Here is a 14,533-nt window from a genome sequence, read left to right on the forward strand (position 1 = left end):
ATTGATATTATTAACCAGTATTAGCCATTATCACAGGTATATATGATATTAGCCCAGATGATTTCCCGTATATGCTAACAGAAATTAACACAGAACTTTTTGACATCCGGGGTCTCAATACAGATACAGATACTAAAATTAAGACTAGTTCCTTATTTTGTCACATCTATTTATTTATTTATTTATTTTTTGTCATATCCAAGATAAGTGGTCCAAAGTGAGCTTCACAATAAGCTGTTAACTATTTAGTTTGGAAGCTGTGTGTGACTAAACAATAACCCTATCATTTCCCCCTTTCTCATAAGATTCAAATATACTCTCAATATGTGTATGTATGCATATAATCCAGACTGCTTTCATGCATCATTGGTAAAAACGCCAATCATGTCAGAAACAGAATACTTTTATAATCTCTAAGGACAATATATATACTGGTATATAAATCGGTATATATTCAGTTTGCCAACATATGCAACAAAGAAAAATAATATATTATTGTTTGAAGAGCTAAAAAAATAGCAGCTATTTAAAATTTCATTGTCGAAATTGTGTTTCATTACAATTTTTGCTGTCCTTCTCAGGATGATTACAGATGTTCATAATCAGTTCATAGGCATACATATAACAGCAATCATTTTGTTATACTCGTCGTTGTTTTGTTTTGTTTTTCATTTGCAGTCAGTTAGCTGTTTGCTGTTCAAAAACTCAAGTTACCAACATGCACTGACACATCCGTTCTATTTATTGTATTTCTGCGACACAGTTGCTTGTAAGTTGTTAGTACGTCATTAACTCAGGGCTGCCACCTGTCGGTGTGGAGGAAAAGGGTTATTTTAAAAAGTACGCTGGGTGTCGCCAAAGGCTATTTAATGTAAAAGTAAGGCCGCTTTAATATACTTGAAAACACAGCTTTTGCCCCACGGAAGCAAAAATAGTTATGTACACTTAGTTGCGTATGCATTTTATTCACACATCGTTTGAAAATGGATATCTGTGAGTTTGTTTATAGTTTGACTTTGAAGGTCAGTCGACACAGGGTCACAGCTGAGGCTTCAGATGGCACCGTTGGATTCAGGGCATAAAGCAACTACTGTACAGTGTATCTGCAAGCAATGCAAACATGCAGAATACTGTACCCCACAGTGCAAAAATTTAAAAAAAACAACCCCAAAAAGTTTCTCTATGTGCACGCATTGGGGAATATAAAGCAGACTAAAACGAGCTACGTTTGGTTAAGTTGGAGATATCTTTTCGACGATGCAGGAGAAATATACGTAACCTTTATAAATGCCTTTGAACATTTTTATGATAATTTTTTTAAAAAGCATTTGCAAAATTTTATAACATTTGATGAAGATCTTTAATTACAGGTTATTTTGACGGGGTGCAAAACATCACACCCCATTTGGCTTAGTGAAAGATGCACATTGTCAAGAAGTTTCACGTTCCAAGCACATCCGTGATTAAACAAAGATTTGCAGGGTGGATAATTTGTCAGGAATAACCACAGGTAAATAGGCTCATCTGCACGGATCACAGACTGTCTTGGATGTTTACAAGCGGTTGTGTGGAACACAGGCTCCCAGTTTAGATAAGGTGTCGAGTTAATGGCCAGAAGGGCTTATTTATAGCTGAAGATGCACCCTGACACCGTACAAACACCGACACATGCACGCTCATCCTTTTTATTTGCACATGTGAACCACTCTCATCAATCATGCTATGACTCATGCGCTATTGGCTGAAAGTCTGGCTTCACCTGCAGAGACAAAGGATATATGATCAATCTGGAGGCAAAGGTTTTAGATAAGACTTTGATTATATATGCAAATCTGAGCTTTAAGAATTTGTCTTAGTTTAATGCACTTTACATTTACTGACATTTTAAGCCCAAATATGGATATTGATCTGTTACAGCACTTAATACCAAGTTTATTGAAAAAGACTGTAGCGCACTAAAGTATTATACACTGTCCTTTGTTTTTGGCTTGCTCAGTGGGAAAAACTGTCGAACTATCTTCTTGTTTCTCAGCATTATTCTCTGTTGGATCTGTTTCTGATGACTTAACATCTGTCTCTAGTTCAGTTTGTTTTGTAACTGTTTCGGTCTGGCTTCTTTCTCCTTCTTCTGGTTTGGAGTTTTCTCCTTCAGTTGGCTTTCCATCTCTCTCATCTCTGGTGGTCACTTCATTCCCATCCTGTACAGTTTCAGCTTCTGTTTTGGCCACAGCCAACGCATTCTCTTCTCCATCTCCGTCGCCTTCATCAGCAGTCTCTGCCGGCGATGCCGTCTCTTTCTCCTCCTCTCTTTGCTCTTTCCCTCCAGCCTCTTCGTTTTCCTGCACAATGACGTCAGTTGGAGTCAGAGGCGTTAGATCTAGACACGTCTTAGGAGGGGATGCTACTTTTCTCCTAGGAGGAGCGACTGGCTTGTCTATTTCTGAATCTTTTTTCCACAAATCCCGAACACAGACGTTGCTCTCTTCCAAGGCTGCGGGATGATCATCTATACTTGTCCAGTCTGCTTCCTCTGAGGGAAACTCAAAGCAAGAGATGCTAAGTTCATCGACTGGGATTTCTGTTGGTTTTTCAACTGTTATAGACACACTCCTTACTGTCTTGGATTTACTCTTTTTTGCTGTTTGTGTGTCGTCTTCTTCCAGAAGTCGAGGGAAAGGCTCTATGTCGCACGGAGAAGAATTGGCGCTGGACCTGAAGAAGTCTGTAATATCCTCCTCTGAGTTAGGCACCTCGCCTTTTTCAGGTTTGGTCACAAAAACACCAAGATCATACAAATCTCCAGACATTATCCGAGGTCCTTCCTTTGGGCATTTTTCTTTATCTGTTGGTTCCCCTTCCACAACAGGAGTCTCATCTATCAGGACATATTTCTCTAAATATCCCCTGGCCTCTCGGTCTGAATGCCTGCTGTGGAAGGACTTCTCCGAGGTCACACTTTCAGTGTCTTCTTCTTTTTTCCGGCTGCCGAGTGCTTCCTCGTAAAGGTCTGTATAAAGAAAGGCCATGGCTTTGGGTTCCTCCAGCAAAATGGGATCAATAATTTTCGGGGGCCCTTCGGGTAGAAAGATTGGTGTGAGGACATCTTCTTGGCTTCCAAACAAATTCGAACCACTCTGTTTTGAGGGAAGCCTAGATAATGCACTTTCTGCTGCTCCACCTCCATCTGTTGCCCCTGGACTTTTCAGAAAGTATTCGTCTGTACCGCCATAAAAGACTTCATCTAAAAGCTCATTAGCAAGTTCCACCAGACTGATTGTGTCTGACTTGTCAACATCTGCACTTTTGGTGCTGGTGGTTTCTTTAGCCTGTGCATGTTTCTCAGTGTACTGACTCTCAGTAGCAGTCTTTGCCTCTAGTTCCACCTGTCCTTCTGCAGCCACAGCAGGACCTCCTGGAGCTTGAGTATCAATCAGGGCGAATGCCTCAAAGTAGTCCACATTTCCTGCTGCTGCTCTGCTTTGCATTCTGGCCACCGGAGCTCCCGGTGGATCCATGGAATCTAGATCCACAGGAGGGCGGGGGCTGGCTTGGTAATCTATTGTTGGGCCCGTTTCTACTGAGATCAGCGGCTCATTTTCATGGATCTCCTCACTAGCTTTAGGAACAAGACTTTCCTCCAGGTATGAAAGATTGTCCACCATTTCTTTGCTGACTTCTTCATCCACCGTGGCCAGTTTTTGGGGAACAACAATGTTGAGGATTTCAGAGCCTTCTGACACTAAGCTGAACAGCTGCTGCTCTTTGTCTTCCTGAGGATCAGTTGTTTCCTCTTGGTCTCCTTCTCTGTCACTTTTCAAATTTGGTTGAGAAACTTCCACCAACTCTGGCCGCCCTGAGATGTTCTCAGAGCTTTCTGCCAGGACTTCTCGCTTTCTATCTGCTTTGCTTTTCGGCCCACTTGCCCTCTCCTTGGTTGTCTTCCTTCTTGAGATAAGCTCCTCATCCATGACAAAAATGATTTTGCCTGCTGGATGAGACCCAGGTGTTGCAGGCTGTATTGCAACCGCAGAGCTGAGATCCACAGAGGGGAGTCCAGCTTCAGACATCCATGGTGTGGTGCAGCGACTGGGGGTCGTCTCCCATGCGATTCCGCTGTCCTCCCCTTGCATAGTTACCATGGAGAAGGAGGAGTCCATCATTAGGCACTGCATCTTAGGCCGGACGTTATCATCGTGGACAACCTCGCGTAAGCTGAAGGCACAGTAACGCACAAATATTGGAAGGTTAAGGGAAAACTATACAAAATATGTCCTAATAACTTCTAAGTTGTGCAGGTGTTCTTTTGCTTTAATACTTTTTGCACTGCGCCTAAAGCGAGAGAAAGAGTCTCAGCTTATATTCACCAAAGTCTGAACTGCATAAAGCATCACATCTATCAAACTTTGAAGATGCTTGTTGTGTTCCATGAGCATTTTTACGTCACACAAGTGTCATTAAGTAGGAAGAAAGAAAGAAATTTCACCCTGCAGAACTTCCCATTCTGCTTGACCAATGCAAACATACGGACGTGTGGCATTTCCTCCATAAATTCAGCATATTTTATTACTGTAAAATAAATGTTTCACCACAGACTCTAATTCATAAATGATCAAAAACTTTCTTCTGTGGTAAAAAACAAAAACAAAATTGCAAAACAAATCTCATTAAGATGAAACTTTAACCTGCAGCATAAAGAGCACCTGTTTTGAAGGGTCTCCACTTCATCAGTAACATCAAGGTTTTGTTCTGTAATATCTTCAGATGTCAACACAGTCATCTCAGGGTCAACATCTGACTGTGCAAAATCCTCCATTGCTGTAGCCATTGTTAGCAGTATGGATCTGCTTCAGCCTCTCAACACGACTCGATGCTGCTCTGCTGATCACATACGAAGCGAGCGAGCGTGCTCGAGTCGGGTTTTCATGCTCAGCATAATCTTGAAATAGAAAACTTGCCTTCCACTGTTTCATCTGAAACATTTGCAGCATGCAGGGAGAGTAATTCGTCTCCTGTTCACAATGGTTGAACTCTCGAAATCACTACATACAAATAACATTTAATCTGGGTTAAGCAGTTGCAAATAATCTGAACTGTGAAAATGCAGGAACATTAAGGCAGTGTCTCTGTCTTATTTATTTTTGTCAGGTCTATTAATATTTTTTTCTTGGCATCATGTATCTGATATCATTAGTCTCTCTGTGATTGAGTTAGAGGTGAGATTGTTTAAAATCTTTAAGCTGTTTTTTTTTCATTTGCATCAAATCACATTTCAATGAAAAATAGTAAAAACCAAAATTGTGATTAAAAAGTTAGACTTGTCATGCTTTTCTGTCCCACTAGTGAGCATTTTGTTTGTGGTAACTGGCCAAATAAGTTTTTAAAATCTGCCTTTCTTTCATTTTGATTGAGCCACCTGCTCGTGTCTGTCACACAGAGTGTCAGAGATGCTATGTGGGAAATGAAAGCGTGACGGAGTTGGGGAGGGTTTAGTCAACATGTTCTATCTGGGTAAAAGTTCCCCAGTGTAAACTAGTCTGACATACCCTGTGCAAATCATAAAACTTTCCAGTGGGCATGCCAAACTGTGTGAATTTAATATTATATAAATTTTGAGGCTCAAATAATTGTTCCCCCCACTGCAAATACAGGAAGTCCATACTGGAATGTGTCACATCCTTGGAGAATGACTGAGATTTTTTGTTTGTTTGCTTTTATTTCATTTCATATTGGATATCATTGTTCTATTCTTGTGTTACGTATTGTAACTACTAAGGCGCTGCTTTTGTTTCTTAGCTAATTTACTGGTGTGTGTTCTACATACGTCTGCTTAATCACTGTTTAAGCTACGCTGTTTTCTCTATAAGGTCTGTTTTTGTTAGTTAATTTTGAGTTTGGTTTTGGTTGTTATTAAAAAAAAACTTGCAGTCATTGTAGTGAACTAATGCAGTCCATCAAAAGATTCAAATACTATTTTACAGTATTTCCTTGATATTTTTAATGCAGCAAATGTTTAACATTTTAAGATGTTGTATATGTGGGTATGTGTGTGTATAGATTGTTGGATAAACAGGCACGAAAATTACAGAGTAACTGAATATCAAATACATAAAAAATACAATTACCACTCAATGTTTAGTGACAGTACATTAATATACGTCTATTTTAACTAGAAATACTTTTAAACACACATTATATATGAAATTCCAATATTTACACATGTCCTTCAAATTCCTTTCAATCCCATAATACCATACCACCCCCACACACATACACAAAATAATGGCACAGAGGGCAAGTAGCAGCAAAGTTGCTGCCAATCAAGCGCGACTGATTAATTGATCATCAGCGAGTGTGAGCACCTTTATATAAAAGCATAGGTTTTGTCGGTTTGCTGGTCTGGAGCACTAAATTGTGTTAATTCAATGCCACAATATTCCCAGTTGTGGACATCTCATCAAACACCTGATTCTAACTGTCAAGCATGGTGGTAGAGGGGTAATGAAATGTGCTTGTTTGTGAGTCTGCCACGAACTCCTCTGTTTACTAAAGTATTTTAAAGTAAAGCCTAAGGCCAACTTTCTGATGACTAAATTTTACCCAAATTTGTGTCATGTAACAGGACAACTCTGTCAAGCGTTGCAGGAAATCTATGCCAAATTGGCTGAAAAAGAAATCATTTAAGGTGTTGCAGTGGCCCAGTGAAACTGAAAAAAACCCCAAACCACGTAAAATGTTGTGGTGGGACCTTGTGTGTATAAAAGAATATCAACAAACACAAATACAAACAGAACTGGAACTAACAAAAACCTAAACTGGGAAAACCTGGAACATGAATCATGGAGACATAAAGGAAGTTAACAGACGATCCGACAACAGACAGAGGAAGACAAAGGGCTTAAAAACAGGGAGGGATAACGAGGGAATGAGACAGGAGGAGAGCACAGCTGGGAGTAATCACACACAACAAGACCGGGAAGAAGCAAAACTGAAAAGTCCAAGAATATAAATTAATCAATAAACACAAAACACTGGGCCAGTAATTTGACATTTATGTTAGGCTGCTGACAGGTGTCTCTATTAGCAATTGCACCATAGGTTATACTTCCGGTCCTGTAGGAAAAAATGATAAAAGAGACTTTATCTCTAAGATCCAGAGAAGAAAACTCCCATTATTTTAAAACATATATCATTAATGTCATGAATGCATATCATACTGAAATGCTGATTGTGCCTTCAACCCCATCACCATTTTCAACCCCCATAATGCAAAGTTAAGCCCTATTACTTGATAGACTTTTATTAATATTTGAATAATATCAAGAAATAATAGGTTAATGTTAGTTAAACTATGTATACAATTTGAAGGACAATTAAAAGAAATACAGCCTTATCAGATTCTAGCATTATTGCATTTTTTGAGAAAACATGGAAGCCGATGTTAATTAAAGTTCTCCTGACATGCTCTGGCAATGAAACGAGTATTTTTGAGTGAAAATTACGTGTTTCATAAGTGATCTTTAGCCATGGGATATTTCATCATTACATACTCACCAGAATTTACTACTACTTATCATGATTCTTGGGGTTTTTGCTATTTCCTCTGTATTATTTTAAGGTCTTTACCTTACAATATAAAGGACTTGAGACAACTGTAGTTGGGATTTGGTGCTATATAAATAAAACTGAACTGAACTTCAGCATGATTTCAAATCATGATCACAATGATCACATGATAATTTTGTCTGTGACAGGATTGAAATCCAAATGGATTTAGTGAGATTTAAATGCCTAATAATGACTTTGTGCCTAAAATCTGATCAAAGTACAGTAAATGTGTTTTTTATACAAAAATATATTTTCTTTATTGTTACTGAGATAATATAATATAATATTATATAATATAATAATACTCAGATGTTCTGAGTACCATTGCGTTATTGTTATTGTTATTGTTCTCTTTTATTTACGTCAGTTTATTTTACCCTCTACCGGATGTGAGGACATACATACTGCCAATAACGTCAAAACTGCAGGCGTTAACGTAGCGTGATGACGTCGTTGGTTAATGCTTCCCTCCGAGCAGAGGCGGCGGATGGAGCGGAGCTGATGAATGAGATGAGGGGCTAACAGAGGGCAGACGGGTTGATGATGAGAGAGGATGAACCAGCAGCTGAAGGAGCATCAGTGTCCTATTCTCCCACCATCTCAGATCCAGTTTACGCGAAACAACGCAAACAAAATAAGACGGAGAAATCTGCTAGTTTGTGAATGAAGGAAATTTTTGTGGCGAACATCGACGTCGGTGAAGCTGTTTTGATTTTTTTTTTCCTCTTGGAGGAGGGCAGGACGTGATGATAAAACCCGGAGTGTGCTCCAAGGGCTTTTTTGTGTTCTCTCCAAAAGCAGCGGAGATGAAGCCCCGTCTGGAAAGAAGATGTCTGTCACCACAGAGCGGCGTTAAATGTCTCACTCGCGGCGGTAAAACTCTTTAATATTTCTCCGATTTGAGGATTTTAATGGCACAGAGGACTTCAATCAAGAGCCAGCGACTTAAAGAGGGATTTATAAGTGTCGAAATTGAGGGGTGAATGTTAATTTTTTTATCCCAACGTCTGCCATCCCTATTCAGATTATACACCAGCCAACGGAGCATTTATAGCCAGCTAACGTCACATTTAGAGACTATAGGCAGTTTTATTTGCTAAAACACGTTAACATTTTTTCCCCTTCGATAATTTCACTCTGAAATTAAAAGCGCAACACGATCCCTTCGAGTCTAATGTGGTTATAAATCACACCATCCGTCTGCTGTCAGTTTTTTTCTTCTTCTTTTTTTTAATAGCCCGAGTTGAGCTCCATAATCCTGCATTACTGTGGAGTTTGGTTGTGGGGTTTTTTAGCTAACGGCTACTAGAGCCAGAGCAGCGCGCGCGCGTGTTGTCAGTCATCATGCGTGCACCGACACGTTCGCACGGATGAAACCACCACCTAAGCCAAAAATATGATGCACCCAGAGGGCACAACAACACGCCGAGCCATGTCGGACTGAGAACAGCGAGAGTGGGGCTTCGCCGGGCTGTGAGCTCACACAAACAAGCAGAGAGCGGCTTTCAATTGAGAGGGAGAGCGGATAAAAATCAAACAAAAACAAAGCTGCAGCTAGCCTGTCCGCACAGCTCTCAGGAGACCGCTGAGAGGATCATTTTCGACTCAACTTAGAGACCAGAATCCAGCTATAATGGGGTATGTAAAGTGGTGGTTCAGTGGAAGTTGTATTTCTCACTCCCCATGTCATGAGTGTGGCACACTTTGTTGTTGCAGATTTCAACACCCACAGCTGCCAGTCTGCTAGCTAGCCCCCCTTTGCTAATTAAATCAAGCACTTTTGTCATCCCTTCTCCTCTTACATAGAAAAAAAATCACTGTAAACCACTATCCCATCATTATGTGCACCTAAAGCCTCCATACGCTGACATTTCAGCTTACAGAAGCCAATAAGGATGAGGCTGCGATGAAGTAAGCTACTGATGATAGGGAGAGCATATTTAATGTTTTACCATGAGTAAATGTGGAAAGGGGGGGGGCTCCATTGTGGTGCTTACATGTGGCCAAGCCTGCAGATCTGTGGTGATTCTTCTGATCAAGAGCGACCTAGTTCCCACTCCAGATGATGTAGCATGTGATTGGTTTGTTGTCATATTGTAGTTGGGAAGGAGGAGAAGGGGATTGGTGAATCGCTTGCCTCCTCATCCTCTGTAATTCTCAAGGCCAGTGGTTGTAATCCAGTCAACAATCAATTTCTGAGTCTGTCCTACAGTATGTGTTTACACTGTCTCAATTAGCAATTCTCCCTGTTCCTGTCCTCTTTGTGCAGTTGTTGATCTTAAAAAGGCTCAAACTTCATCAGTTCAAATGTCACTGGCATGTTTTTGTTTTTTCAGTGGAAACTGAAACATATCTGAAGTTGCAGCAGTGACACACCCCTACCACTGGAATTCAGTTAGGACTTTGTAGTAAACAACAGCAAGCAGAGTACATCCAGCAACAACACAATAAAATCCCTAAAATGACAATTACAAAGTTTTTATTTTTACTGGCTTAAAAATGGGTGCGCAGCTTCAGACAGTTATTCCCATACTGTTATTACAATGAGTCTGTGATATTGTAGAAGCGGGTAACCTCTTTGATGTATGCCAATTGAATGCTTTTAAATAAAAAAAACCCATTTACATATGTTGATTTTTTTTTAAGCCTTCCTGCTGATAACAGCTGGAGCCTTTTGGGTGCACCTTTGTGCCTGCATCCATCTGTCCCATTCCTGTGTAAAGTCACTGCTATTTTCAGGTAGAACTAAAATGATAGTTCAGTGGACAGGCAGGTGTTTTGATGAGCAATTAACCATCAAAGTGATTTATTTGAGCAATTTGTTAAAAAGCACTTTTTCAGATAGGAATATTTGACAGGTTTGCGGGAAGATTAGTGTGTCTGGGGGAAAAACAAGACGTCGTATGCAGAGCTACAGCAATAAATCATCTGATATTTGCTCATTTTTTATGTAGATGGCTCTGTCGGTGTATTTACCAGATGATAAGCAACAAGAAATAGGCAAAATTTAATGTTTATTTTTCACATTTATTCCTTTTTTTTTTTTTTTTTTAAGTGAAGGCAAATGGGTGGCTGAATCTTTTTAAATATTATTATAGGTCAGAATATTATGGGTCTTAAGCTGGCGCTGTGGCTGATTAATGAAATGTTTTTGTATATAAATTGACATGTTCTCAGCTGCTGTTTTGTGATTTCAGTTGGGTTTCCTCAAGACAAGCCAGTCTTTCATAACTTCTTTCACTTCCTCTATGAGCTTGTGTTATTTTCAGTGTCAAAGAAGAGTCGTTACAGAAGGGCTCGGACTCTCTGAACTTCTTACATTCAGACAAAGAGAGCATCAGTGGAAAAGACACAGGACTTCATTATTGTCATGAGAAATAGTTTTAAAGTGTCAGGCGAGCCGAGTGTCCCACGCTTGCTCTTTCTCTTTTGTCGGCTGCTGAAAGACTAGAGGTCTGTGAGCGGCATATGGGCATTTGGGACTGGAGGCTTCGCCTTGCCAGGCTCCTGCTGCCTCCCTCTACGAGTGGGCTAACCCACAGGGATGCTGCGATCGGATTGGGCGAGAGAGCGTGTAGGAAGGACAGGGAGCGACGGAGTTGGAGGATGTTCACAGCTCATGACCACATGGGCAGTTGCCATGACAACGTAGCAGCTAAGTTAGTAATGCGGAGTTATTATTCCTGTGCATAGCAAACACGGGCTGCAGCTGTCATTGCTTTCACTCAGTGGAGTTTTGGCTTGTAGTCAGATTTGTTTTCAATATTCGTCTTGATATAGTCCTTCATATATAGTATAGACAGGATAGGTAAAAAATGATTTACAATTTATAAAGAAGAAATAAATGAATCTAACATAAAATTCGAGACTTAAAAATAAAATAAATTTCAAAGTTCAGCGGGGGATCAAATAATTTTTCCACTGTATACAGCTCTTATACCTGTGACCCGTGAAGCACAACTTTTACTCCGAAGACAAACCTCCAGTTTGTTTTTCATGTTTTACGAAAGCTGAGAGAGTGTTAGCAGATAAGTCAAGTCTTCAATGCTTGCTATGAGCAACCACAGCAATCTGCTAATGACCAATGCAATTACAAAGAGGGCCTTCGTCCAGAGTCCTCTTTGCAACCGATTTTATGTAGCAGCAGCCAAATATAAACCAATCAGTTAGGAAATATGCATTTTTTTCCCGCCTTTTGACCGGAGGACGGCAGGTAGTCGCAGATCAGACTCTAGTGCTGTGTGATCGAGGCCCAATGTGCTGATAGGCTGATATCAGCCAGCAAACCAAACATCAGCCAACACCTTTGTTTGGGTTGTTAGGATTGGGTAGTTTGTGATTACCCGAATTAGTGATAGTTGTTGTTTTTGACGGGAATGGGATTGATTTGCTTACTTAGTAGTCTGTTGACTGTAAAAAAGAAAAGAAAACTACCTTGGTAGATACTATATCGGTAAAACATAAGCACTAATAGGCGCTGGCCATGTTATGCACACTTTAGCAGCACTTTTTTTTCTTCACAAACCATGGCAGAGAGTAAATGTAAAGAAGTCTCCATCTAATGGATTAGTACTGGAAAAACAATGTCAATTCATGAAGAAAATGAAAAAAACTAGGCCTAAAACTGAATGTGTGGTTGTGCACCCTGTTCATTTACTACGGTCTGTTATCCCCACCTGTTCATTCATTTCCTGGCTGCGGGTGAAGGCGCTCTGCATCCGATTGCTTTGTTTAGTTTCTTGCCAGTTTTATCAGTTTTAAAACCCAAATAATCCCAAACAGAAGATTAAATATTCTTTTTGCACAGCTGATTCTTGTGGACTTTTCCTTCTTACGCACATGCACACAGACACACAAACACACAGAGCATGCATGTGCACTCATTTGACTGGCTGCTCATAAAAACTTCACCCATCTGTAGTGGATTCCAAGCATTTTCTGATAATTATTTTAAGCCAGACTGGATTAATGAAATGCTAATATATAAATGGTTGCATGAAAAAAATGTTTTTTTAATAATGACTCTTTTGGACTATTATTGCTGTAAACTAAATTACACATACTATGTATTAGTGCAGAAACAATTGGCAAGAAAAAATGAAGTTTGCTGGATTCAGGCTCTTAGATGTGAATAGTTCTGTTTGTTTGTTATATTCATAGATACTTTATTTATAGCCAGATGAAGTGGTGAAGATATTAAGATTAATCAGATTAGTTAACACTTCAAGTTGACGTTAGTTGCATCCCAAATATGTGACCGATTAAGGAAATTGTTTCGCATCAGTCCCCAGACGTCATTAAATGTGGCAGGTATCAACAAGCCTCAGTGTCCTGAGTGACTGTGACATGTCCTAATAGACTCTTTGTCATTGGAAACTAATCTGAGCATTGTTTCGGTCACAAACAGTCCACATCTTTGTTTGCCACCATTGAAAACACCAGCGCTCATGTGTCTTCTGTTGATGTGAATGTTTCTGCTGATCTGACGACATCTGCACTCAGATTCACGTACAAGTACATGTCATTGAGACTTGAATGCTAGGTTTCATTGTGAAAAGGGATTATGGGCTAACAATCGCCACGCTGTCATGGAGACACACTGCACCGGGGCAGAGTTTGATCTAGGCCACACTGTCAGACTAATGACCTGCACCCACTTCAAGCCCCTGAAAAGCCACGGCTAATTGAGACATTGACACAGTGACCAGCAATGCCTTTTATTCTTGTTTAAGAATTAATCAAACGTTGATTATATATGGCTTTTAAATTCATTTTAGCTTTGCATTAAATTCATTTTCAGTCTGAATAACTTTACCTTTCTTTAAATTCTGAAGGGGGTAAGACTGATAGAAGTTTAGCCTTTTAAGGTACAGTCAGTCACTTTTTGAGGTTATCTAATAGAGATTATGTATGTGGCTAGGAAGGGGTCCCCTTCACTAAAGAATTAAAGACATGAAGGAAAGAGGCAACCAAAATGGTTTTGGAATAAAACGAGAGATTAAAAATAAATAAAATAATAAATAGTATTGGTACTGGAGCCTTTCCCAGATATAAGTTACAAAGAGAGGGGGATTTTGAAAGTGATGCCAAAGTCACCTGCTTTCTGCTCGTCAGGTAATTCAGGCTGACATCTTTGAGTTTGAAATAAAGAAAAAAAGTCTTTTTTTATGTGTTTGTTTTACAGCAGCCACGTTAGCTAGCATTATGTGCTTAAATTGGGAAGAGTTAAAAAAAAACAGAATTAATTTGATCTAGCGGTGAGATTCTTTACACTATGGCTTTAATACCAAGCACAAAAGAGTTGAGATTGAACTGAATAATACCTTTATGTGCTCTAGTTCCAATAGTTACCTTACCCATTTTTCTATTGGCTTATAGAACTATTTTAAAACCATCTGACTATATATTTGCCTTAAAATCATTAAAAGGAATTGGATAACATTTGTCATATTACTCAATTCATTCAACTGAGTAGCTACTTACAAGTTAGATTAACAGAGTCCAAGGTATTACATGCAGCAGATAGTTTCAGGATATCTTTCTGTATTTTAGTTTAATACAGGGGAATGTCACTAATACAGCTTATCACCAGTGAATTATTTTGAAAGTGTGTAATTAGCATCCTGCTGGTACTAAACATTATCTGTGTTGGCAGCCACAGTGCTATTGCTTGAAGTGCAGCTGCAAATATTTGTGAAGGTTTTTCTTTTTTGTTACACAGATTATTGTTGTTATATGAAACTAGGGATGCACTGATCCAGCTTGATCTGTTTTATTTGTCTTATTTATTTGCACTTGTCTTTACAACCCACATTGCCTTCCTCCTTGGTATATTAGCTGTGCAGCAGTTTGCTGAAAACAACATGAAACTGAATTGATCTGTCAGGAACATCTGATCTAGGTTTTTAGTCAGAGGTGATGTTATCTT

At 39.5% G+C, this 14,533-nt stretch overlaps 2 protein-coding genes across 3 annotated transcripts in view; one reads left to right on the forward strand and one right to left on the reverse strand.

Moving 5' to 3' along the window:
• Positions 1-1,671: 1,671 nt before the first annotated feature.
• si:ch1073-398f15.1 (uncharacterized) lies at positions 1,672-5,025 on the reverse strand. Its single transcript, XM_006796894.3, has 2 exons — positions 4,701-5,025; positions 1,672-4,212 (listed from the first exon to the last, which is right to left on the reverse strand). The coding sequence occupies exons 1-2, from the start codon at positions 4,823-4,825 to the stop codon at positions 1,956-1,958; spliced, it is 2,382 nt and encodes a 793-aa protein (XP_006796957.2). The 5' UTR covers positions 4,826-5,025; the 3' UTR covers positions 1,672-1,955.
• A 3,025-nt stretch (positions 5,026-8,050) lies between these two features.
• Positions 8,051-14,533, forward strand: part of homer1 (homer scaffold protein 1) — a 32,560-nt gene continuing 26,077 nt past the window's right edge. For both annotated transcript variants that reach the window (XM_087843891.1, XM_006796895.3), the window contains exon 1: positions 8,051-9,243. In XM_087843891.1, coding sequence (XP_087700017.1) covers positions 9,239-9,243 — 5 coding nt within the window. In that variant the 5' untranslated portion in view covers positions 8,051-9,238. The remainder of the gene's footprint in view (positions 9,244-14,533) is intronic.

This window comes from Neolamprologus brichardi, chromosome 7 (assembly GCF_056152115.1).
Source record: "Neolamprologus brichardi isolate AB-2024 chromosome 7, ASM5615211v1, whole genome shotgun sequence".
NCBI lineage: Eukaryota > Metazoa > Chordata > Actinopteri > Cichliformes > Cichlidae > Neolamprologus > Neolamprologus brichardi.